We start from the raw sequence: 22,518 nt of genomic DNA on the forward strand, positions 1-22,518 counted from the left end.
TGGGTAGAGGAAGGATTATAAAAATTAAAACCTAACATGGTTGGTTTATATAAATTATGAGTAGTAGAAAATACACTGCTTGCGAGTCATTCAAACTTAGATCAGTTTTTACTGCTGAAGGCCCAGAGAACATGCTCATGTTGACAGGAAAAAAGGGATATGATCTTTCTTACTTGTTATCAGGCTTGTGATTTAGGAGATAATAAAGCATTCCCACCCTGATGTTTCTAGTTAGGTTTCCAATTCTCCTACATCAGCTTTGGTATTAGGTTCTTACACAGCTCTGGCTGAATGGCTTCTGGAACCCCCCACCCCCCAAACCACATCTCTTTATGAAATTCTCACACTGGAATCCTGTCAAAAGGTAGGTGGCCAGCAGCACCTACATACATTTACTACTGAAGGCATGCTGAGAAGTCAGGCTTTGGGGAAGGAATGTGACTGAGCTGTGTTTAGCAGTATCTTTAAGGATGCTGAAGTCTGGCTCCTTATGAACCGTGAATGAGGTTCGGAGGAGTCTAACCAGATGACTCACACTGAAATCACTTGTTTACCGTTACATTCATTTCAGGAGGTTTTTGTGAGCAGTGGTAGTAGAACATACTAGTTGTATCTTCCCAGTCCTCATGGGATGCTTCAACTAGCACACACTAGCAGCAGTCCTCACATATTCAGGTTGAACAATCGTCCTGTGCAATGAAGGCTAAGGCATGGGAGGATTTGTGAGCTACTTCTAAAGTATCTGTACTTCCTTAAAATGCCCTTCAAGGAAAGGAATTTAAATATTTTTATTGAAAACTTCATGTGTAAAATGTATTTTGATCACATTCACCATCACTTCCCTCTTGCCTGGCTCATCCATCCCCGACTTTTCCTCTCCTCTATTCTGTATTTCTAAAAAGTAGCCCACTGAGTCCAATTTGTGCTGCACCTATACTCATGGCTCTGGCATCCACTGGAGCCTGACTTACCAGAGGCCATACTCCTATAGAAAACGGACTCTGTCTCCCTGCAGCAGCCACCTCTCCCCCCCTCCACGCTTGATCTTGTGCAAAACCTAACTTAATAAGGCTAACACTAAGGATTTCCCAGAAGTTGACTAAATGAGAGAACTGGGAGGAGTAAGTGGCTTTACGTCTTCAGCTTTCCCTACACCCTGCCCAGCACTAGGGCTGTCCAAATGGAACACCGGGAAATGCTCCTGGGCTGGCTGCGCGTCTTCACCCTGTGAAGGCGTCTAATGTCAGCATTTCCACAAATACAAAGAAACCACAGAGCACAAGAGAGCCAGGCTTACATTAGACCTCATGAAACAAGGGTTAGAAGAGTTGGCGCCAGTGCAAACATCGGAACACATTTTGTAATTGGCTTGGCTAATTACCTACGTTCTGCAGACCGAGCTGCCAGGGCAGAGCTGTTTTGTGCATGCGGCACTTACACACAGATAAGACCTGAGCATGCAAGCAATGAAGATTAAGCGCTGCTCATAGCACCACCAGAACCGGCAGGTCTGCAGGACGTAAGACGATAGTACCAACAACAGTGCGAAAAGTGTCTACGAGAGCGTGCATGCCAGCTGCTAAATGCCAGTTTCGAGAAAAGGGCCAGTGTTAGCCAGGAGCTTACATCGAGCCCCCATCAACACTTGCAGATTACAAATGCTTTCCTTCACAGCCAGGTCCGCCAGAGAAATCAGGCAATTTGGACAGTACTTCACAAACTGATTGATCAGGAGTGTTCCTCGCCGCCCGTAACCACTAAATGCCACACAAAGGCTCTCCTAATCTGCACAGTGGCAGGATGTTAGCTGCAGATGTTGTCACGATGGCTGTAACTTGCATGTTGATGGAAAGTTAACATAACGCGCAGATGCGAAATCAACTGCCTGATGACGAGAAGCGGCCCCGCTAAGATCCATTTCTGTCCTCATTAGTCCACGTTTCGCCTTGCTGTGTTTGTGCTTCCTCTCATTACTAACGAAACTGTAAAGTGTGTCCCTAAGGATGCACTACACGGCTCCTGGAAAACTCTTTATTAGTTCACACGACAGAACTGTGAAGCCACTGTGTTCTCTCTTTTTTTTTCCATTCTATTTGCTATTGATTTATTATTTATTACCATTTATTCACTTTGTATCCCAGCTGTAGGCCCTTCCCTCATCTCCTCCCAGTCCCACCCTCCACTGGACTAGGGGAGGGCCATAGTGGAGAAGAGGAAGGGAGGGTGTTCCCTGTTGTTAAGAAAGCCAGTGTTCTGCTGTAACTGACCACAGCTCTAGAAAGGACAGTGTGAATGAGAAAGAGAACGAAGCAGCTCATTTTCTGGGGATAGATTTATAGGGTAAGTTTACATGATGCTTATAAGCATAAAGGAGGTATGAGGCCTCTGGGGCACAAAATCCACAATGGAGGTTATTATAGGAAAGGAAAATGACATAAATTATCATTTTCTAATGATCAAAGAGTATGGGAGGGACAAAGAATATAAAAAAAATTCATAGGAACAAACAAGTTACGGGCAAGCAGAAAGGGCCAACTCACTTCAATGTTTATTATCCTTTTTCAATACGGCGGCAACAGTGTATTTTCACTCTGCTAGGGAGAAGTAAACAGGGCACAGGGTCACTGTGGGTCTGGAGCACTGGAGGGCTCTGTCCCTCCACGCCTCACACCTGCATCGACAGACCTGCTACCACAGACACACCTTCATTTCATGTGAAGGAGAGGGAAAGAGCCACACCTCTCCTTGGAGTGAAGAGTCAGTCGGTCAACAGAGGGGAGAGAGGAAGGACACTTCCACACTTGTGGCTCAGACACGCGGCCACGTGGTCCATGAAGATACTGGTGAACTTCTCATGTGCTACCTTGCTGGGCAGGAGAAGGGCTGGTACCAAATCTGCCAGGTGTCTGGGCGACTTCCTTTCCCTATGGCTATGCCTCAGTCAGTGACCTTAATCCACAGTTCCTTTACAATTACGGGCACGGGGAATTCCTGGAATGAGGCTCTTGGTCACTGACTACTGGGTAGACTCAGATAAACACGACATGGGAAATTAATGCATGGTTTGAAGCCTTGGAGATCCTTCCTAATCCTACCATGATCAGACGTAAAAATATTTTTTTATTCTATAAATCCGTTATCAGAAAGGAGTGGAACTAATAATGAAAAGTTAAGCACAAATCTCAGGGAGTGAGTTTATAGAAAAAGCTATTTACCATTATGGAGAAAAAACTAAAACAAACAATAGTAGGCGATACTCAGGCCTAATAGCATTTTATTGAAAACCATCCAGACAAATCCTTTTCATAACATACACATCTGTTCCCAGCAAGGGACAATGAACCTGGGATGATTCTTCAATGTCCTCCACACTGACTCCTGCTTACCAGATGTAAACAGTTCCCCTACAGCACAGTGGTACAGAACACTCAGAAACCTGCTCTGACTGTTTTCAGGAAGCAGAAAGGGAATTGGAATTAAAAATGAGTAAGCAAGGACTACACCTGAGTTCTAGGAGCCTAAGAGTCTATAAATAAACGTTCCCGCTTACAGTTTATTTCAAAGTTAGGTGACAGAAGGTAAGGGCACCGCCAAAACAGATACAAACTGACCTGAGGACACAGGAGTGGAGTGCTGCAATTTAGTTACTCAGGGAAATGGGGAAAAGGAGAAAAAAATACCCTTAGATCCCCTTTGATGTAACTCTACCTACATGCGGGCTTCTGCCATCAAACGGATGTGACAGGAATGATGAAAAGGAAACCAGATGACTCTAAGGACGGAAGACTGACAGCTGGAATGAAATGAACACTTGGTGGGATCTACAGAAACGGTCATGGCAATGTTGGCATCTTACAGAAGGGCCTGAGAGCCTCTCAACATTTTACTACACAGTCTCTGTAGGGAGATTAGCAATGCCACCAAATTTTCCTGAAGCAACCTCTGGAAGGTTTTTAAACCGAGAAGAAAAACATCCGAGCGAAAAACGTCAAAGAATGAAAGCAACAATGGTGCTCCCACACAAGCTGGAGTGAAAGTGTTTCTTGTGGCCTCTACCTCAGAGTGGGAGGCATCGGTGTGAGCTTTGTTTCTACCTGAGTTTAAAACCCTCAGAAAACTCTCCTAGCTTTTACGCTTCAGTCAATGTGGCATAAATATGCTGTCAGTGTAAGGAGTTTTACAAAGCTACAGTGAAGACAGAAAGCCGAACTGTTGGTGCCGATGGGCCTGTTACTGGATGACAGTATGTTGAAGGCTGCTAGGATAGCAACAAGGGTGGGCCTCAAAACATTCTTCCTTCTTTGAGTTCCTTCTGGGGCTCCCCTGATCAGGATGCCGGGGAAGCACTGTGATCAAGTCTCTTGACTGATCAAAATACTTGTTCTTTTTCTTTTAATAAGTACCTACAGTAGCTGAAAGTACAGGCAGAATATAGTAAGCCATTCAGCCAACCAAGTGGGCTTTCCTTTCAAAGCTGGGCACCCAACAAACAGATGTGCTTTGCTGTGTTTGAGTCTTACTTACACATTCTGGCCCCGTCGGTGCACAGCCTTCACCAGGCAGTTTACACACAGCTTTCAGCAGCACTTCAGAGGGTGAAGATGCACAAGTCCCTGTGTACAGAGGGTCACAGAAGGAGCAACCCAATCCTCAGAATTAAGCACTGGGCTGCTTGTTGAATCCTACTGCAGGTAGCCTTTAAAGGGCTAGGAAATTTCCCATATTAGCTATCTTGGTACCAAATAGAAAAATAATAAGATTATTCCTCATAGCAACCAGCACACACTCCAAGGGGATTCAATTTCCAACAAAAATAGCACGATCAAGAGAGCCACAAAATAGCACATTAAATATTCTCAGACCCTGTTGTTTTAAAGGTGGAAAATGTTCCCAAGTCAGTTACCTAGAATTTGGATAGGTATGTGATAATGGAGGAGGGAGGGAGGAGCTGAGGTGTCAAAAAACATTTGTTCGGAATTTGAAGCACCAGGGAGTCTTCATGTACAAACAAACCTGGCTCCGTGGTCTCAGAATCTGACCACTGTTGCTCCTGGGATGTGCAAAGACTCATGTGTTACATGCATGAAGTCTGTAACATCCAGTGCCTCCAGGAGTAAGAATTCTGTGTTCTCTCAGAAGCTACTACTCACAGCATCTCCCTTTCCACCTGCTGTGTAAGCAGAATTAGATTCTGTACTACTTAGCGAAAAGATCAATGTTCAAATCAATTGACAGGAAGGGATGACACGTGGCACTCAAGCACAGTCAGCGAAAAGCAAGGAAAATCTAGGCCAAACATCTGAAGGTCAGCCAAAGGTCAGGCTGTAGTCCTGTCTCAGCAAATTTACACAGAACATCTACTTCTGGATCTCATATGAACACTGAAGGACAAACACTTTTAAAATAAACATTTCTGGCATATAACAGAAAACAAGGAGCTATTGTTGGTGAATTAGCTTCAAGATCAGAATGCGCATCAAAATCAATTTAAGTTTTGATAATATTTCTGGAATACAGTGCCTGTTTGGCTCATTGAAAATGGTATTTCTGGTTTATACAAAAACTAGCAATTTAAAACACGACATTTAGGCCCCAAGTCTAATTGGTAAGTCTTGCAGTTTTTCTTCCAGAAGCATGGCTTACTACATTCTTGTCACCTTTAATAATCAACCACTTGAGAAAACCAAGTCATAAAACTACTCTCTGTTGGAGGACAAAGATTCAACAGAAGAGATGGAAGGTGATGGCCATCTACATATGATCATCTATCTGCACTATATGTAGTATTATGTGTATGCGTGAGCTAGGGACAGAACCCAGGGATTTTTGCATGCTAGAAAAGTGTTCTGCCACTCAGCTAATCCCTCATCTCTCTCTTCTCTTTACTTTGAAACAGTCTCACTGAGTTGCCCAGGTTGGTCTTGAACTTGTGATCGTCTTGCCTCAGTCTCCTCAGTAGCTGGGATAATATGTTACCAGGAATGGCTTACCAGTGAGTTTCTAGAAAGAACTTAAATAAGAGTGAGATGTCCTCCAAGTCTGGAAATACATGTAAATGGCCACAAAATACTGTACTTTTCATGCATCCTTCTCTTTGGAAGACAGTTAAGATGGCTTTCATGTATACTTTTAAATAAAGCAAGTAATAAAAGGAAGGCGCTGAACTGCTAAATAAAAGCCGGGCCACATCAAGTACACAGTTTCATTTTGCTTCCTTCAAAAGCAACAGAGACACTTAGCCCAGAGGAACACACAGAGAGGCACTCTGTAAGCACAGGAGACATGCTTTCCTTTCAGAGTTCAAATGCAGGGAACTTGGCCTTCGTGGGGACTAATAGGTCAGCCAGGAAATATATTGTTCCAGCCATCCCTAAAGCAAGAGAAAGAAGCACAACTTACTATACCAAATGGCTCCAATTCGTAAAGCAGCTCATTTTTTTTTCATCACCAACTTTATTCTATTCTAACACATGGGAAGCGTCCTGTAATTCATACACTGCATTCAACATCAGAGGCCCCTAGAGAGCTTCTTGGCTTTATTTTGTTTATTCAGGGGGAAGGGAGGAGATAGAATGGAAACAAGTCCAAGCCACTTACTACCTGTCACTACCTGCGAGTTTCTTTGCCACAGCACTGTGGCCACGTATCTCTGTGAGGCTCTGTATCTACAACTCAGCCTGGCTTCATAAATGGTGGTCCCATCACAGCTACTAATATCGTCTGTGGTAGCATGCTCGCTAAGTCTTTTTGTTTTGTTTTGGACACAGGGTTTCATACGGTCCAGGCTGGCCTTAAACTAGCTAACAGGCTAGGGATGACCTGCTACCTCTACTGTCTCCATCCCTTGAGTTATAGAGGAGACTGCGGAGGTGTGCCAACATGCCCAGTTAATGCAGTGTGGAGGACGAACTCGGGGCTTCATGTACACTCAGGAAGCACTCTAACACCTGAGCTGTACCCCCAACCTTACCACCCGACCTGAAACATAGGAAGTAAGGAAGTGTATGTTTAAGAATGGACTATAAAAACCAGTTTGTAGTTAGGGCTGGAATTCAAACGCATTACCACCAAGCAGAGTAGCAGGTGGCATCAGAAAGTATGTCGTATGTGAAAAATACCTTCGAAGAGCGAGAAGGGGGTGTCTGGTGTCCTGCATCCGTGCTCTCCATAGTCTAAACACCACTCAGCAAACTGAAAAAGAGACCAAGTTCAACGACTGTAGTTATTTCTTCAGAGATCCTGAGAACTCATGAAAACTGCTACTTTGAAAAATTCCAAAATATCAAGTCAGAGATAAGGAGCTAATGTTGAGACTTGGGTGGCTTGAAGGCAGGTATAGGCCTTGGGAGGGGTTTAGTGAGCATGCGAGCCACATGCTGCCAAGGGTATCAGAGGACAAAATGATGCCTTTCTGTCTTTCAGCTTTTACTCCCACAAATGCCCCAGCAAAATGCACCCTTTAAAGGAATGCTACCCTAACTGAATAGTCCCTGAAGGTTTTCTTAAAGAACACATTTGTTAACTCTAAACTCATGGACACTCTCAACCTCTCAAGGAGCAGCTTCTCCACGTACAGCCTGGCCCCTACCTTGCAGGCCCTGTACAGGTACTTCACATCTTGTGTGAGGTTGTAGAGTGCCAGGAACGTGTAGGCATTCCCTGCAGCACCATGACACAGTCCGTAGCCCTTCTTCAGCAGCCCGTACTGCCACACCACGTCAGCACACCGGTAGGCGTCATGCAGGTACTGCTCCTCTCTGAACACCTACAGAGTCAAGGGACATATGTATCATCAGGGCACAAAGGAAAATTCTCCAGGCATGGAAGGAAGAAATAAGGAATAGAGCAACAGAATATGTTACTGCTGACAAATTCTTAACATTGGCTTGTAGCATAGTTAGGTTTTTCAACTTGACACAAGCCTAGGCGCACCTGGGAAGAGGGATCTCAATTGAGGAACTGTCTATCAGACTGGCCTGTGGGCATATCTGTGGGGTGTTTCCTTGATTGCTGACTCATGTGGGAGGGTCCAGTCCATTGTAGGTGGTGCCACGCCCTAGCAGGTAGTCCTGGGTTATATAAGGAAGTAGACTGAGCTAGGCAGGGGAAAGGAATTAGTAGCAGCATCCCTCCAAGACTCTGCTTCAGTTCCTGCCTCAGGTTCCTGCTTTGCCTTGGCTTTCCTTCATGTTGGACTAACCTATAAGCCACATAAACCCTTCCCTACTCCAAGTAGCTTTGAGTTAGTGTTTTATCACAGCAACAGAAAAGCAACTATGTAATTAGCTTTGATTTTTAAAAATAACTTGGCTTAGGGCTGGAGAGATGGCTCAGCAGTTGAGAGCACTGACTGCTCATCCAGAGGACCCGGATTCAATTCCCAACACCAACACTGCTGCTCACAACTGTCTGTAACTCCAAGATTTAACACCCTCACACAACATACATGCAGACAAAACAGCGACACACATAAAATAAATAAATTATTGAAAAAATAACTGGTCTTGTATGTTTGGTCTAAGCTTTATGTGTATGTGTGAGACCAAACAGCAGTACTGAACTGGCCACTTGTTCTTATTATCACTCCTTCTCCAAAGAGCACACACAGCTGCTTGAGTAATTACAACACCCTTCACCATTAAGAGTATCTTTACATACTGGGGAAGAATCTAGGAGCTATTATTATATTTTTGCGTGTATGTGTATTCTTATGTGTGGATATGTGTATGGGTACCTGTGAAGGTCAAAGGTCCAAGTCAGATGTTTCCGCTAACTGCTCTCCAACTTTTTTTTCACAATAGGGTCTCTCACTCACCCTGGGCAATATTAGGTGGCCAGTGAGCCCTAGGGATCGTCCTAGCTCCACCTCCTCAGGACTGGGATTACCTTGTTCTGCATATAACTCAGTGGTGCTAATTATAGTCTTGAAGTTGTGCACCCAACATCACTTCCATTTTTACTATTACACATTAAGCAACAGGTCCTCCTTCCCTGTTCTCTATGTCCTGAGCCTGATACCTTCTACTTTCTGTCTACATAATTTGCCTACTCTAGACACATCCTATTAGTCATCACTCAATATAAGTGTAATTTCCTCTTCTGTATTGCATTCTGGGTGTCTATAGTTATTTGTTTAGCATGTTTTCAAGGTTCATGAGTATTATAGTATATACTGGCATTTCATTCTGTTTCATTCCAGTATTTTATCCATATCCTCATCTGTTGATAGATTAAGAGATGTTTAGGGATTTTTCATCTAAAATATGATGAATAGCGTAGAATGGAGCTGTTATGAATTGTCATGTGCACAAACCTCTCTGAATTGCTCTAGATTCTTTCTGTCTATCTATCACCTACTGGCATAAGCCTAGAGTGGAACTGTTATATCACAGTGAAGTGCTTGACTTTTAGGGACCACCAATCTGTCTGCATGGCAGCTGTGCCATTTCATATTCCAGCAGCAATGTATGAGGATATGCTTTCAGTTACGTTTCTGGGACATGTATCTTGGTTCCGCCACTACCATTATTATTTTGGTTACTCTATCAGTGAAGCAGCTTCTAGTGTTATGGACGGCAAACACCATGGTAGGGTGGACCTGTGAGAAAGGCTGCTAACCAATTCAGCACAATGAACGCTCTTAGACCCAGCGGCTGGTTCACAACCCTTTAATGATTATGAGAATAGTGTTACCTTAAAAAAAGTTTGCTATGTTTTTCAAAAATTTCTGTTACAACATGAAAACAGGAGGTACCTTGTAGGCTTGGATGAGCATGTAGATGACCCCAGGGGCACCGTGGCACCAGTGAACAAGCAGGTCTCTGGTGTCATCCAAACACGGAGGATAATTGCCAGAAGGGAACTTCAGCTGGCAGACAAAGTCTACACTGGGCTTCACCAAACTGTGTAACTTTCCTTGGCTCACCTGAAGGCTGGGCTTAAAAGGAGAAACAGAATTATTCTACTGAAGAAAAAGAATTCCTAGAATTCAAAATGAGTTTAAAACCAGAAAGAAAAAAAAAATACACCTAATAGGAAATGTGAGCTTCCTTAAGATCCAGCTATACCACTCCTAGGCATATATCCAAAAGAAGCTCAAGTATACAATGAGGACATTTGCTCAACCATGTTCATAGCACTTTATTCTTAATAGCCAGAATCTGAACACAATCTAGGTGTCCCTCAGTTAAGGAATGGATACAGAAATTGTGGTACATTTACACAATGGAATATTACTCAGCAATTAAAAACAAGGAAATTATGAAATTTGCAGGCAAATGGTGGGAACTAGAAAAGATTATCTTGAGTGAGGTATCCCAGAAGCAGAATGACACACAAGGTATATACTCACTTATAAGTGGATATTAGACATATAATATAGGATAAACATACTAAAATCTGTACACCTAAAGAAGCTAAGCAAGAAGGAGGACCCTGAGAAAGATGATCAATCCTCACTCAGAAAGGCAAATGGGACGGACATTGGAAGAGGGAGAAAACAGGAAACAGGACAGAAGCCTACCAGAGGGCTTCTGAAAGGCTCTACCCTACAGGGTATCTAGGCAGATGCTTAGGCTTATAGCCAAACTTTGGGCAGAGTTCAGGGAATTTTATGAAAGATAAGAGGGAGACACAAAGATCTGGAGGAGAAAGGAACTCCACAAGGAGAGCAATAGAACCAAAAAATCTGGGCACAGAGGTCTTTTCTGAGACTGATATGCCAACCAAGGACCATGCATGGAGATAAGCTAGAACCCCTGCATAGATGTAGCCTATGGCAGCTCAGTGCCCAAGTGGGTTCTCTAGTAATGGGAACAGGGGCTGTCTCTGACATGAACTCAGGGTCTGGCTCTTTGATCACCTCTACCTTACAGGGGAGCAGCTTTACTAGGTCACAGAGGAAAACAATGTAGCCAGTCCTGATGAGACTTGATAGGCTAGGGTCAGATGGAAGGGGAGGAGGACCTCCCCTATCAGTGGACTTGGAGAGGGGCAGGGAGGAGATGAGGGAGAGGGGGTAGGATTGAGAGGGAATGTAGGAGGAGGCTACAGCTGGGATACAAAGTGAAGAAAAAGCAAAAAGTAAAAAAATAGGAAATGTGAGGTCATTGAAAGGCTTCACATCTCTTTCAATTGTTTAATCTGCTAGATATTCTAGTTTTAATCTTCTGCTTTATGATTTCTAAGTAGTGGAAGTTAAGTAACTCTTAAGGCATTCTGTATGTATTATTTCCAATGTTTGTTGTTATGGACACATTCACAAGCACTTTTCCTAAATCAGTGCTTGCAAACAAGGGTGCAATCCATGTTTGTCAAGTGCAGAGACACAATGAACAATCAAGTTCCTGAAAGCTCAGTTCCTGCTTTCAGACAGGAAGATGTTGGGTGCTGTTTGCAACAGGAAAGGGCATGAGACTGGGAGGCCCGAGACCTGCTGTGGAACCACCGTGTGGCTGAATACCCAACTGGAAATGACTTGTACACTGGATTACTCTGATACTGGGATATACGGGTTTATGTGGCATGGTGGATGTCACTTGGGATATAATTTTGCGATTCTCTTTTTGATAATTTTTAATTCAGTGCTTTGCTTACTCTTTAAAAGACACAGGGGATGGGGCATGTGGGTGAGGAGTGCACACTCAGGGGATGGTGCACTCCTCACCCACATGCTGGGAATGACGTGTGTTCTCAGGATTCTGTGTTCTTCAATACATATAAAAATAGAACTTTACACAAAGAATACTTAATCAGTAGAAAGTATTCAAAGCAGAGTGAATCACTCCAGAGTTATCCAACATGGCCTAGAAATAATATTGTTCAGTTTTATGTTGATATCTGGGCACATTCACGAATGGATTTTCACTATTAAAACTTCATCATTTCCAGCAGATAACAAACTGGGAATCGAAAAATTAATACCATGTTTTCAGATTTCTTGTCAGAGCTAACAAAAAGAGTCACAGTAGATAGCACTTGAGTCTCAGATTTAATGACGAGTCAACAAGGCTGCCTGCCCACTCACTGACATGTATGGTTTTAACTTGATCAGCAGATACAAACCTTCCTTTCATGAAATCTTTTAAAGAATCTACGTGTAGTTTTGGAAATAAAGTCACCAAAGAAGCATTCCAGAAAAAGAAATTTAAATCTTGATTGTCAAAAATGCTAATTATACAACTACTGGAAAATAGAACAAACAAACAAACGTAGGCTAGTCTCTGATCACTGCTCCCAAACTGACTTTATTCCAAAGCAAGCATGGGTTGTGGGCAGGAAAACAGTTTTGTGTTCTTCTGGCCAGATGGTGACATGTACACCCATGCACACATGGTGGGTGCACAAACAGTGCACCATCCTTTACGTGACACTGTGCTCTGTAAGAGAAAGGCACACACTTCCACTGTCACAAAGAATCCACTTTCTTTTGCCACAAATTCTCATATTCAAGTGTTGTTCTTTATAACAGAGAATGACACTTGTGACTCAAGGTATTTCCTGAGAAAACAAAGAGCACTTCATGTAGATTGAGAGGTCAAGAGCCTGCTCTAGTGGTGCTCAGTGAGTGCATGCTCACCCGAGGACCCAGCACCATCCCCAGCGTGGTGTCTTTATGCTTTCACACTTAAAGGTGTACCCTGGCTCCTGCAAGGAGTATGACACAGTGCCTGACAGAAGGATCTGCTCCCCACCCAAGCCTACACGTGTGGGTCATCTAGTCTCACCTGAAGCATCCCTCACCTGCATCAGGTAGTAATAAATTCCCGCCAGGCCATGTGCAGCCCCCACGTAATATTCCTGGTACCACTCGTACATCAGTGGAGACTTTGCTGTGAAGTTTCTCTTTCTAGACAGTTTTTCTCCAGATGCTAAGATTGCTTCACAAACCTACAAGAAGAAAGGCAAGCAAAATGACAAGACAGTTAGACAAAAAGTGTTCTTGGTGGATCTTTTTGTTAATTACTGGTAGGTAATCAGACACTACCTTCCACCAGGAAGAACACAGTTCCCTTCTGAGAAGTGTGAGTGTTATTCTACCTAGGAGGCAGTTGGGGAGAACCCTCAACTTTTTTTATTAGCACTTTTAAGAATCTACATGTCTTTCAAAGAGAAGCACAAACTCCTCCAGGAACCGAAGGAGATACTTTCATCTGAGAAATGAGACCTGGCCTCTATCTCACATAGGAAGGGTGTCTGACCTATCAAACAAGCAGCACGGCCTTCTGGCTCCCATTGTTCCTGACAGAGCTTCCCACAGACCAGTGTGAAGCTGTTGTCTCTGCCTGTGCATCACCTATAGAGGTTGAACGCACGGTCTTTCTACATGGGATGTGCTAAGTGGAGAGACAAAGAGTATGGAACGCTTCTAAATCCCGCAAAACTATTACCTGCTGGATATGGCTCTGAGGAATCTTCTCTTCTCCAAAGTTCTTATTGACAAAAAGAAGAGCAAAGATGTAGCCTATGCGTCCATAGAGCATTTCATTTGGTGAATGGGGGTCAATCTTACTCAGGTGAATGAGCCTAGGAATAGAAACATGCGCCTATGATCATCTGGCAGGGATTAGACATTGGCATACGACATGGTTCATTAAAAATATATACACCGACATATAAGCACACATATCTAAAATCATGGTTTAAAGACTAGCCCCATGTTGAGTTCGAAACGGAACTGGCCAAACAAAAGGAGAATGCACAAGTGAGGCTAAGGCTCCTGAATGCTCCCTAGCTTCTCACAGAAGCAGGCTCTAAGACTTGTGCTTAAGCAGTGGGGATGGGAGGAGCTAGCCACGGCTGCCATCACAGCATTTAGCCTGAACTGATAGACACTTGAACAAAGTGCTTGTAGCATCCTACTCCTCTCCACTGTAGCCTCATCTTCCACAGGGTAACACACGCAAATGGCAGAAGGCCATATCAGTTTTATTTTTAGGAACATCCTTGGCTACTATGTGTGTTTCTAGATTTACGTGCATATAAGCACAAATACATGTATGCACAAATACATGTGTGTATAAATATGAATTTAATCCAGCAATGGTCTGCAGCGCCCTTCATACAGCTCTTCCCTGTCAAGCACACACAAGACTAGTTCCCTTCTTTGTAAGTTAGAAAACAGTATCCTGTCAAAGTGCACATTCTAATTCGTTAGGTTCTTATTGATGGGTGCAGCGCAGCTGTCTCACACGCTTTTATGGGTTCTGTTTCCAGTTAAGCAGCATCAAGTAAAGCCAGCCTTCCCTTTTTCATTAAACATGGCTCCAACCACCTGGAGAGAAAACACCAGACAGCAGTTTGAGTACTCTGAAAAGGAAACAGCAGTGGCTAGGTGGGGCAGGATCTGGAATACGACATTGGAGGTTTCTCCCCCTTCCAATAATCCCTTGGCCTGAGCTCAGTATGGCCAATAACACAGAAGTACTGGCAGGCTGACGGTGGTCCCAGAAGGACCTCTGTCTCAGGGATGAACAGGAAAGAAAGGTCCTTAGTAAAGGACTAGAGAGGGTAAGACCTTTCTCTGTCTCAAGCCGCAGGCAGAAACAACTACAATGGGAGCCCAGAGGCGAAACTGTGAGGGAGACTACCTTCCCTGGAGACTAGAGGCACTGTGGCTGTACGGGAGGGGTAACCCTGTTTACCTAACTTCTGTGTCACTCAGCCCAGAAGTAGGCGGAACACTTACCGCTGGTAAGCAGACCCCAGGCAACCAGAAAGTAAGGGGAAACCCCAGGGGAGGCACGCTTAGACACTTGGAAGACAACCCAGGCTAGGTAGCCTCAACTTGTGTGGGTTTTTGCTTTGTTTTGTTTTTTTTTTTTTTAGAGGGGGAGTGTCCTTGCTGTTTTAGAATTTTTAGTAACATAGAGTTTGAAAATGCACCTTAATTTTCTCTAAATTCTTTATGAACTGTGACATGATCCCATTTAAGTTATTAAAACACTTTAAATTTTGACAAAATGATATTAGTATAAAAAGCTTAGGGACTTTCTGGAAAATAAAATGTTATTTGATATTTTACAATATTCTTGGCATAACATTTCATCTTCATTCTGTTTCTTCTCTAAGAATGACTCCTGATGCTAAAATTCCCTTATTTGTTCTCAGGGTAGAAACTCATCTTTGGATTGTCAGCATAGTGTGCACACCTTCCTAATTTGATTTCACACTCAAGTGGCTGAACAGCATTTGCAACATTACATCTCCAATGGGGTGAATGGTTACATTACAAATACTGTAACCAGGAATCAATGTCACAGGGACTCAACAATCTCTATCAAAATCCGTATCAAGACCTTGTTAATAAAAGAAGAAAGGATTGAGAGGACATGGCTTTCTTGGTGGACTGAGCTGACAGGGCTGGAGATGTGGGCTGGGTATAGTCTTTCTTGTTCTTTAACAATCAATACAGAGGGCTGTGTGGCTTCCTCAGAGCTGGAAGAGCAGTCTCTGATACTATCACATGTGGATTTCTTCCTAGTAAACATTTGCCCATTTGGTAGAACTAGGCCACTGCCCATGCTTTTATTTTAACACACATAGGAGTCAGGGTGTAGCTGTTACATACACAGCCGTATGTATATGTATGTATACATACATAGATAACCGTAACTCATGGAGGCCAACAATATTTACCCACATCAAGAACACAGGAAGCCCAGGCCCACAAAGCCATGACAGTTGCTCCAGCAGGCCAGATGCACATCAGTGCATATGCAAAGAGGCTAGAGTTAGGAAGACAAGCATTTGTGAGAAAGAAAAGACTCCTTTCACATTCCCTCCTTCCCCTTTTTTTTTCTTCTATCACCTACTGAGAGGGAGAGGCACAGCTGGTGTCTGCAATAAAAAGGGCCTGTTCTTATAACCAGAATGAGATAACTTTATGACTCAAAAAGCTGACAGATATAGAACAAATGTTAAGGAAACACATCAAGGATTCTTGTTTTTAAAAATTAAACAAAATTTTTAATTAGATTTATTCATTTTGTTTTATATGTGTTTCATTTGAATTATGCATGTTTACCACACATGTGCCTGGTACATGCAATTGTCAGAAGAAGGTATGGAGTCCCCTGGAACTGGAGTTATGGAGATTGTGAGCCACCAGATGGACACGGGGAATTGAACCCAGGTCCTACGCAAAGGCAACAGGTGCCCTGCTCTTAGCTACTAAGCCTTCCATTGCTGGTGTAAAGGGTATTTAAATGCTTGCTACTTGGTAGAAAAACGGGGCTTAAAAAAGAACGGTACTGTGCAAGCAACTGATGCACTTCAAGTTAGAAAAATATATAAATGCCAGATCAGAGTCTCTTTATTCCCCTTGACAATACGGGAAACAAAGTGGCAGTGAAATGGTGTCTCAGGGTCAGGGCCACCACGGCCAGATGTTCTTCCTGCAGTGTTGCTTAAGGTCTGCTCAGTGCTAACAGAGCTGTGGGAGAGGAAGACGAGAGGGAATGTCTTCTTTTCACTTCCCACCCCTATCCCATCTTACTGCGGCTGGGCCAAATGAACCCAGTGTGGTGGGCATGATGGCCAAGTGTTCATTTTCTCAATTACATCCTTCACCTCTGTTTTTTTCTTGTACTCAAAGAAAACACAAATGGTTACACACACACACACAATTTATAGTCAAGGTCAATCCTGGTGGTAACAAACTAAAAGAAGAAAAATGACATATCAGTTTTTGAGTACTGAATTAGGTTAGTACTATAAATTTGGGCATTGGTGAGGCTGTATGGGATGTATATGTATCTTTGTGTCACACACACACACACACACACACACACACACACACACACACACAATGCATTACTGTTTCTTGAAGGGTAAGCTATTTCCAGAGGGCTCTGTTTTAAGATGTCTTACCTGCCTTCTGATCCAATGATTTTTGATTCAGTAGTTTTCTAATATATACCTATGCAGGTCTTTGCGTAGCACAAAAAACTGGCACATTTACTCTAAATCGTTTTCCAAAATGACTCTACAAAGGATGCTGTGTAGGTTTTTCTGCCTAATTTTTCTACTAGGACACGCGCTGAGTAACTCAAGGCTCTTCAGGGACTAAGAGGCTTCACAGAGGCTGAGCAAGCTGGCCCACCCTACCCCTTAGCCCTGGCAGGAGCAGGCAGGAGCGGTATCCAGGTATCCTGGGCTGCACAAGTCTCCTCCTTTAAAGTAAGTTCAGAGAAACAGACTTCACTCTGAAGACTCCTCAGAGCTCAGAGGTACCTCTAAGGGGGAAGATCTGGGAGGACACGCCACATGGCCCCAGGCAGAGGAGCTTGGCCAGGTCTGCATTTTCAAAAGAACATAAAAACATTTGCTAAGAAAACCGTCTTTTCCCCCTCATGACAGAACTTGTATCTGAGCAACACTGGGGCCAAGACAACAGCTCTGTCGGCTACATACAAACTCAGCAACTGCAGCAGCCATATCATGTGTCTCAAGGTCAGATCGGAACACCTGACTGACTTTAACACAGACACATCGATCCTACAGACTCTGGAAACAAAAGCAAACTTGACTTACTTCTGCAGAGAGACAGAAGGAGCTACTCAAAAGGAAGACTTCGGTGTTATTTCAGCCCTAGGAAGCATAATTGTGATCGATTACTGCACTCAGTCCAGTGAAGATGCTACCAAAACAGAGTTGAATTACTGAATTACAAAAATGCCAGTGTCCTCATCTACACTACCACTAGGTGGCGATACACAACTAAGATGAAACCACACTCATTTGCCCTAGGGCTGGTCATAGCAGCAGGTATGGAATACAGTCTAGAAGCTTATAGACACTGTGCAGAGCAGCCATCTCCCAACAACAGAGTTTAGGCCAATAAGAGATGTGGGACATTTCTTTTCTGCATCAGAATTCAGACTGTCAGCACTTCCTAGTTGGTTCTGATTACTACAGGGGCTGGAAGCCCTGCGCTTCACATGCTACATTCATAAGATAAAATAATCAGGGTACCTGAACATCAGTCATAAGGGTTATTTTATGGTCTTTTTGGAAACTCTGAGACCCACAAGTGTATCTCTGTAGCTCCGCTTATCTGTCTGGATAGGCTGATATTAACAGCAACAGAAGAGACCAGCAAGTCGGTGAATGTCACTGGACGAAGAATACAGACACTCAAGATTGCTCTGCTAGGTATCGAGTTGCGCCTCCCCAGGTGTGCATGGAGCTCTCTGTTCTGCATAATGTCAAAAGATTTATAATGGTTAAAAAAATAAGTCCTTTTCTGATTCATTACACTACAACATACAAGAAGTCTCAGCTTCTCAGACCTATACCGTATTTACCAGACGGCAGAGGAAACCACTAGGAGGTTCTGTCCTTTAACCAGGCCATTTGCAACACAACAGGACCAAGTGCCATCACTGATTTTCATTCATCCCTCCCAACTCCTCTGCCCCCCCACCCCCGTCGGAAGCCACATGAGAAAAGTGTAAGCCCTCTCCATTCCGAAAAAAATGTTTCACAGGGTCCCTCTACTTCTGGAAGCTAAAGACCCTCAAAGGCAAGGTTAAGAACTGAAACCCAAGGAAAATTGATTTCTTTGGATTCTTGTTTCTTTATGTAAACATTGTTATTATTATTATTATTTTTTAATATTTAAGGCGTGTTTGCTCTTTCAAACTCAAAATGCTGGAAAGGTAAGTGGATGGTGTGGTTAGTGGACAAAACAAAGACATTGCCCAAGGAAATGAGTGTGATACCCCTAGGGGATGTGACACCAGGTAGATGGTTCATTAAGAAGCAAAATAAGCAAGTGCCCTGATTCAATCCCTGATGATATAAAATAATTCTGGATTTCTAGGAACTGAACTAAAGGATTTTTTTTTTTGCCACTAAGAAGGAGGAGATGTAGAGGGTGAAGCAAGGACCACAGTTCCCAGCAGTGCTCATGAGATATAGATGCGAGAAAGCTGTGGCCACCAACAATGAATTTCCCCACATTCCGCCACACCCACATTTGCATACATATGGAGTAGAAAAGTAACCACATGTATACATATGCAGACACAGACACACACACATACCTTTCTTTACTTTTGTTTTGAGACAGTCTTACGGCATGGACCATGCTGGCCTAGAACTTAGTATGTGGTCCAGATTGGCCTTGAACTTGTAGAAATCTTCCTCCTTCAACCTTCCAAGGACTAGGATTATAGATGGGAGCCACCACGCCTATCTCACAGTCTGTATTTTAGCTGAACATGACAAGCTTGATGGCTTTTGATCTTTTAAAAGTTGTGAATCATGAAAGGTATTTATAAGCAAGGTATCAAATAAATGATACACGAATCTTAGCTTACTCATTTGAGTATCTTAAGGCAATCGAGGCATATGGTACCATTTCCCAGAAAGCATTTCTTAGGCCAGGCCCTTAGGATGAGAAACGAAGGCTGACTACATTGACGGCAAAGAAAACACTGCAGCCTGGCGTTGCAGGGCTTCCCTGACACATGAGCTCCTGAGGACTATGTGCAGACGGGCAACTGTGAGCATTTAATTCTGTGTAACCAGTAATGAGTTCCACCGTTACTATTAAAATTCTTAACAAAGAAGATTACCACTTAGCCACTGTATTTCAGGAGAGGTGACCTTGTGTGTGACACACTGAAGCCACTATAATGTACCTGATGGTAATTCAGAGTGATAGGGAGGAATACTATCTCAGGAATCGCAAATGCTTAATGGCATTAAACCAGCGATGCAAGAACTAATAATTAGGCAAGGCAGTTTCTGTGCTTCAGCCTCAAGTGAGCATCCAACAGTTTGCACTGGCTCGTCATACCTCAGTAAGCTGCGGTGGAAGGAACTCAACTGTGCTTAGACCTGCAGAGAAATTATTACTTTGTATCATCTACCACTCTGGTCAAGCTTGGGGACAGTTTTTTAAAAGTCATATTGTAGTTTTCTTTTTTATGAACCCATGAGTTTAATGAAGGTTACCCTTTTGGTTAGGCCAGGAGTGTGGGTTGGTTGTTATCAGTTGCTGTCCCCTGCCCTCGGCAGCTGCTGACCGCTGAGGAGGTGCTCAGGGCTGGGGCGGCATGTGAGTCCTTCCCCTCTGCACTGGAATGCTGGTAAGACCCATGCCGTGTGGGTCTCCTGGAGGTAACCACAGCGCTGAGAGTTTCAGAGAGCCATGGCCACGTCACACCCCTAGGGCAGGGTGCCAGCCTCTTCTTACACTCTCACGCCCTTTCCAGCTCTTGTGACAGTCTCTGACAGACTGGAGGGGTGATGTGCTGCTCCGTCCACGGCTAAATGCCCAGATCAGTTATGAGTCTCTACAGTAACTGCCATCCAGTGCAAAAAGCTGCTGCTCTGACTAAAGCTAACAACAGCACACATCTGTGAGCGTCGACATAAACATCTGGAAGGCAATTTGACAGGCATACCATGTCCTTTCAGCAAAACAACAGCAGTAACTTCCGCAAGAGGGCATTGACCTCCTCAGCCATGGGCATTTGACTGGCTTATCGGATCAGGTATGAATCCCCTCCTGGTGAGTGGGCCTCAGATCAGGCAGTTGGTTACCCCTGGAGAGTCATGCCTCTACTGCACTAGCAGGCACATCCTGCTCTAGTTCAATAGTACAACATGTAGGGTTCATAGCTGAGTAGGGCTACAACAGCATTTCCCAGAAGCCTGTACAGCACCTTCTAGCAGTATGAGGGCTAGGCTGCATGGAGAAAGCTTATATAGTTTTATATTAAACAATTCTCTGCCAGGTTTTTTTTCTATACATACTAGACAATGCGGCTTTTCATTTGAAGTTGGACTATATAATTTGTGGTTTTTGATAGATATAAGCACAGTTATGTATTAAACAGTCAGTGCAAAAAAATGATTTATTATGTTGATTCATATAATGTTACAGGTAGAACAAAAGATTCTTTCGCTTCCCTTCTGCAGTTATAATTTTCATTAGGAAAAAAATTGTTATAATGAGAAAGTAGCATTGTATCGGACAAAATTTAGGGAGAATGGAGAACTTCTGTATGTATGCACACCTAAACAAGTTATACATTCATTAAGCAATGCTGATATAAATAATTCCTTCATTGTAGCATAATTGTAACTTTTGGTTTTTGGTCCCTCGCTTACAAGAAAGAAGAAGGGACCCATTTCCTTTCAAATGCAGACTCTGGGGAGCACCATGACTTAGTCATCCCACAATCAAGGCTTTGGTCCCAGGGAATTGATATTTGATCTGGACCATGCCAGCATCATCTATTTTGTATTAAGATAAGAATTACAAGGCTATTCCTTAACGATAAGAGGAAGATGAGAACGGACCAAAAGCGGGAGGAAGATTTACCTGCTGAGAGAAAAGCAAACTCAGTAGAATGTTCTTTTGTTAACATAGGCAGAATCCTAATGAGGTCGAGGCAACAACACTCCTCACAAACACACATGATTACCGTGTGATGCAATCCTCTGCCTGCTTCTCACTGTTCATCTTGTGATACAGCACAGCAGCCACGGCCAGGGGGCCTGCATCACCACACAGGAAGGTGATGGACCTCTTGCTCAAGCAGTTTAGGCTTTGCTTTACATAGCCGTGCGCCATCTGCAGGTAGGCAGGGTCCCCAAACACATCATAGAGATGGAGGTAAAGCACAGCAATGCCTGGAATGCAAGGAGAGAGCACATGGAGATGAGCAGCTCAATGTTATTCTGGTGTGTCACCCACTCATCTGGGTTGGGTCTCATAAGCTATGTGAAACCATCTAAAAGTTCGGGTCATTTTCCAAAAAAGCTTCAGCTCCACCTGCTGCGAGGCAGCTCTAAGAATAAGGCAGATGGAGTCAATTATCCTCCCTGTTAAAATTCTATTAAGTAATAAAGATTTTTTAAGATTTGTCCAAGACAGATATGCACAGACACACTGACTATTACTACTGTTTTTGTTAATAATGAACAAGAAGTACAATCTTTGTGATGTAAAGCAATTCAGAGTAAGGTATGAAAAAGCTAACTTCTTTTTAAACAAAAGAAAAGGTATATTTTGTTTTGTGTATGAAAAGCTAGTTTGTGTCACCAGTCCTACTCTCTGGTTCCCTTATAGGAAGGGATTGGCCATTTGAGAAAATACACTCAAATTTTCTAATATTTTTTCATGTCAAGGACTACCCCCACCCTGAGCTATTTTGGAGAATAATGGCAGAGCCCCCACCCACCTTGCACCCTGTCCTCCCCTAAAGCCTATGCAGTTAACTGAGGTCTGTAAATCCTTATTACAGGTGCCTGTGGCAGGAGACAGAGCTCCCTCTGAAGCCATCTCAGTGACAAGCAGTCAGAGTGGAGAAGGCAGTCTGTCTGCCTAAAGCATTTCCACAAACATTTTTTTTTCCCCGTAAAGTACATTTTCCATCTCATTTGCCATTTTTAGAAGACACAGAGCCTATGTTTAAATCTAAATTAATAGGGCTGATCTCTTCATGGATTTCAATGTAGTAAAAACGGAGTCTGCAAAATTACTTTTCACTGTACTGAGGA

The 22,518-nt window shown here is 43.3% G+C and overlaps 1 protein-coding gene across 2 annotated transcripts in view; it reads right to left on the reverse strand.

Moving 5' to 3' along the window:
• Positions 1 to 3,257: 3,257 nt before the first annotated feature.
• The window catches only part of Lancl1 (LanC like glutathione S-transferase 1), a 37,283-nt gene continuing 18,022 nt past the window's right edge, over positions 3,258 to 22,518 (reverse strand). For both annotated transcript variants that reach the window (XM_021655694.2, XM_060368561.1), the window contains 7 exons: positions 21,441 to 21,648; positions 13,389 to 13,524; positions 12,742 to 12,888; positions 9,755 to 9,937; positions 7,589 to 7,765; positions 7,119 to 7,191; positions 3,258 to 6,370 (listed from right to left, as the gene is read on the reverse strand). In XM_021655694.2, coding sequence (XP_021511369.1) covers positions 6,294 to 6,370; positions 7,119 to 7,191; positions 7,589 to 7,765; positions 9,755 to 9,937; positions 12,742 to 12,888; positions 13,389 to 13,524; positions 21,441 to 21,648 — 1,001 coding nt within the window. In that variant the 3' untranslated portion in view covers positions 3,258 to 6,293. The remainder of the gene's footprint in view (positions 6,371 to 7,118; positions 7,192 to 7,588; positions 7,766 to 9,754; positions 9,938 to 12,741; positions 12,889 to 13,388; positions 13,525 to 21,440; positions 21,649 to 22,518) is intronic.

The sequence above is a fragment of the Meriones unguiculatus genome, chromosome 15, assembly GCF_030254825.1.
Source record: "Meriones unguiculatus strain TT.TT164.6M chromosome 15, Bangor_MerUng_6.1, whole genome shotgun sequence".
In the NCBI taxonomy this organism is placed as follows: Eukaryota; Metazoa; Chordata; class Mammalia; order Rodentia; family Muridae; genus Meriones; species Meriones unguiculatus.